Source organism: Dichomitus squalens (genome assembly GCF_000275845.1).
Source record: "Dichomitus squalens LYAD-421 SS1 unplaced genomic scaffold DICSQscaffold_305, whole genome shotgun sequence".
Classification (NCBI taxonomy): Eukaryota; Fungi; Basidiomycota; class Agaricomycetes; order Polyporales; family Polyporaceae; genus Dichomitus; species Dichomitus squalens.
The window spans coordinates 1-2664 of NW_006767187.1; the positions used below are offsets into that span (position 1 = coordinate 1).

At 54.3% G+C, this 2664-nt stretch overlaps 2 protein-coding genes across 2 annotated transcripts; both read left to right on the forward strand.

Annotated features, from left to right (window-relative positions):
* Nucleotides 1-334: 334 nt before the first annotated feature.
* DICSQDRAFT_175968 (uncharacterized protein) lies at nucleotides 335-709 on the forward strand (the record flags this gene model as incomplete). Its single annotated transcript, XM_007371801.1, has 2 exons — nucleotides 335-470; nucleotides 531-709. The coding sequence occupies 2 exons, from the start codon at nucleotides 335-337 to the stop codon at nucleotides 707-709; spliced, it is 315 nt and encodes a 104-aa protein (XP_007371863.1).
* Nucleotides 710-960: 251 nt separating this feature from the next.
* DICSQDRAFT_175969 (uncharacterized protein) lies at nucleotides 961-1914 on the forward strand (the record flags this gene model as incomplete). The annotated part of the gene is made up of 1 exon (XM_007371802.1): nucleotides 961-1914. One exon carries the CDS (start codon nucleotides 961-963, stop codon nucleotides 1912-1914), a length of 954 nt encoding a protein of 317 aa, XP_007371864.1.
* Between the last annotated feature and the right edge of the window lie 750 nt (nucleotides 1915-2664).

The following is a 2664-nucleotide window of genomic DNA, read 5'->3' on the forward strand; positions in this document are numbered from 1 at the left end:
CTACTACCCTCCTCGCGACCGACATCTTTGGGACGACAGCGTTTCTTGGATCTCTGGTGAGACTCCCCATCAGCCACCGACATGGATGGTTCGATGTCATGGGAGGTCGTACACGCACGGCAGACTGCTTTTCGCAGGGTATCCATGGGGCCGTCGGACGACGGTGTTCCAAGTAACAGACCGTCAAGGGAGCGAGATGATCATTAAGGACACCTATCGACGCCGGGTTCGTCGTTGCAAGGAGCAAGGTATCTTGGTGCATATTCATGAGGACGGGGACCTGCCTGGAGTTGTGCGTCTGACATGGGCGGGACCAGTGAGGACGGGCAACAAGATGCTGACATACGGGGCGAGAGGCGACGAGGAGGCGCGAACGAAGGAGCGGATGGTACTGCTTGATTCGGGCTGTAGTCTCGTTCGTGCAAAGACTGTCAACGACCTCCTGGAGGCGATCTACGATGTTCTGGAAGGTGCGCTTGTGTTTGAGAGATATGTGCTCGGCAGGCTGTGGCTGATGGAATGTCTGATAGTGCATCGTACTGTACTGCGTGAACGCAAGATCCTGCACCGAGACATGAGTATCAACAACATCTTGATGTATCCCAAGAGAGCTGATGTGGGTGGGAGAGCTATGTCCCGCAAAGCGCCTCTATTCATCAAGGATGTGCTTGGGGGGAGCCCGAGGCAAGCTATCGATTACGTCGACTGAGAAGGGGTTGATACTGACGAGTGTTGGATAGGCCCCGTACGGAACGACTTCCGGCATGTTTAGTAATTGATTACGATTATGCTGCCCAGGTTGAAGACCTCGACGAGCTCAAGGCGAGAGTTGTAAGCCTACATGACGTCCACAACGTGACATTTGAATCGAATGGTTTCCAGGGGACGCCTTTGTACATCGCACGAAGCGTCAGTCTTGGAATGGTCCTACTCGACCATGTGTCAGTTCGCGGAAAACCCATGCCAAGGCTCACTGGTGACGCATTGTATCTGTACACCTCTGCTTACGGGCAGGAACGCTACGATCGGTATAACGATGAGCCTGGGTCCCCCACATGCCACGGTGGCCTCCCTCCCTCCCCGGATCCTGACGACTTCGACGAAACACGACTACCCCCCTTCTTTCACAGACCGGAGCATGACGTAGAATCGGTGTACTGGACTATGGTATACGCTCTTCTACGCGTTCAGCCAGCCGGTGCTCCAAGAGAACTCGATCTGTCTGCCGCGTCTGCTTCTGTATGGAAGACTCTCCTCTCGCATTATATTCCGGGCGAGGAATACGATCAATCAGATGAAAAACGTCATGAGGTCATGAGCAGGGTAAAGCAGCAATGGCTGGATCTCTTTGGTGCGACCATGCAGGACGTTGCCCTGCTCTTGTGGCGAATTACACAACATGTTCGTGCGGAATACGCCCTGTGGAAGTGGGAAGGCAACTTCCAGCCTGACCACCTCCATGAAGCTGTACAGCGCCTCATCCTGCAATATCTGATCGACCATCGCGACAATCCCATCCAACTAGATCCGGATCATCTGCGTCCTACTCACCCTCGTTCCACCAACCAGGGGGACACCCCGACCGCAACACAGCTTTCGTGGACGCAAGCTAACGGTGTTACAGGAAATCACACTGCAAGTCGGGTTGGATCACGACGAGCTGCCAGCGGCAATCAGGGGTCTGATGAGGGTTCAAGACATACGGCTACTGGGAAGAGCGCTGCGAAGGATGCCACTGCTGTTGGCGGACCGTCATCGAAATCCAAGCAACCTCGTGACCAAGCGAAGACGAGCCAGCCGGTACCGAATAATTGCGAACCTGAAGCGCAAGCTGAGCGACAAGAAGCCATTTCGCAGCAGCAAGCGTCTGAAGGCTCTCTCCGGTGCTCCCGTGTCCCCCACGCAGCAAGATGAGGACAGCGCTGACGATCTCTGAGTCGTCACTCGGCCTGTGTTGACGCACGCTCCTCGCCCACCGTCTCGGTACACCGATTCCAACCTCGTTTGTCACCTTCACTATCAGATGGCTGGTGCTACTGACGTTTCCTAATATCGCCTTCCCTCTTACTCGCTGATGTTCCCATCGCGCGTTCTCACCTCGTTGTCACGGTTATACTTGCACCGTCCGTTTGCCATGTCGCTCCCTACTGCTGTCTCTCGCCGTTATCTCATTGTACAACAATGCATGCAATATCTTGGAATTAGTCTGTTCCGACGGTCGGAGTGAACACGAGTCGTGACCCGAAACCCAGATGCATCACAAGTTGTGCTCGTGCAGTATAGCATCACCAATGAAACTTTGTAGAATCGTCACGGTTCGAGCCAATAAATAAGACGATAACAACTCAATAAGGTCGTCCGTGTCGAAGTCTACACAAGCTATATAGTATGTACATTGTAGCGAGACGCATATCTGTCTACGCACATAGTGTCCAACCTCACATCCTGGCTAACCATATATAGACCCTATCACAGATTCCGCGTAGTCAGGCGGCGCCTCCCCAAAGGGACCCCCTTCCTTCAGCCTCGCAACCTGCTTCTGCAGCGCTTGCAGCTCCGCATACATCATCCGTATGCTCGGACTGTCCGGACGCTCGTTTAAGTCGAGGCCGAAGGCCTCCAAGGCTGTAATGGGAGTCACAGGTGCAGGTGCAGGTGCAGGCG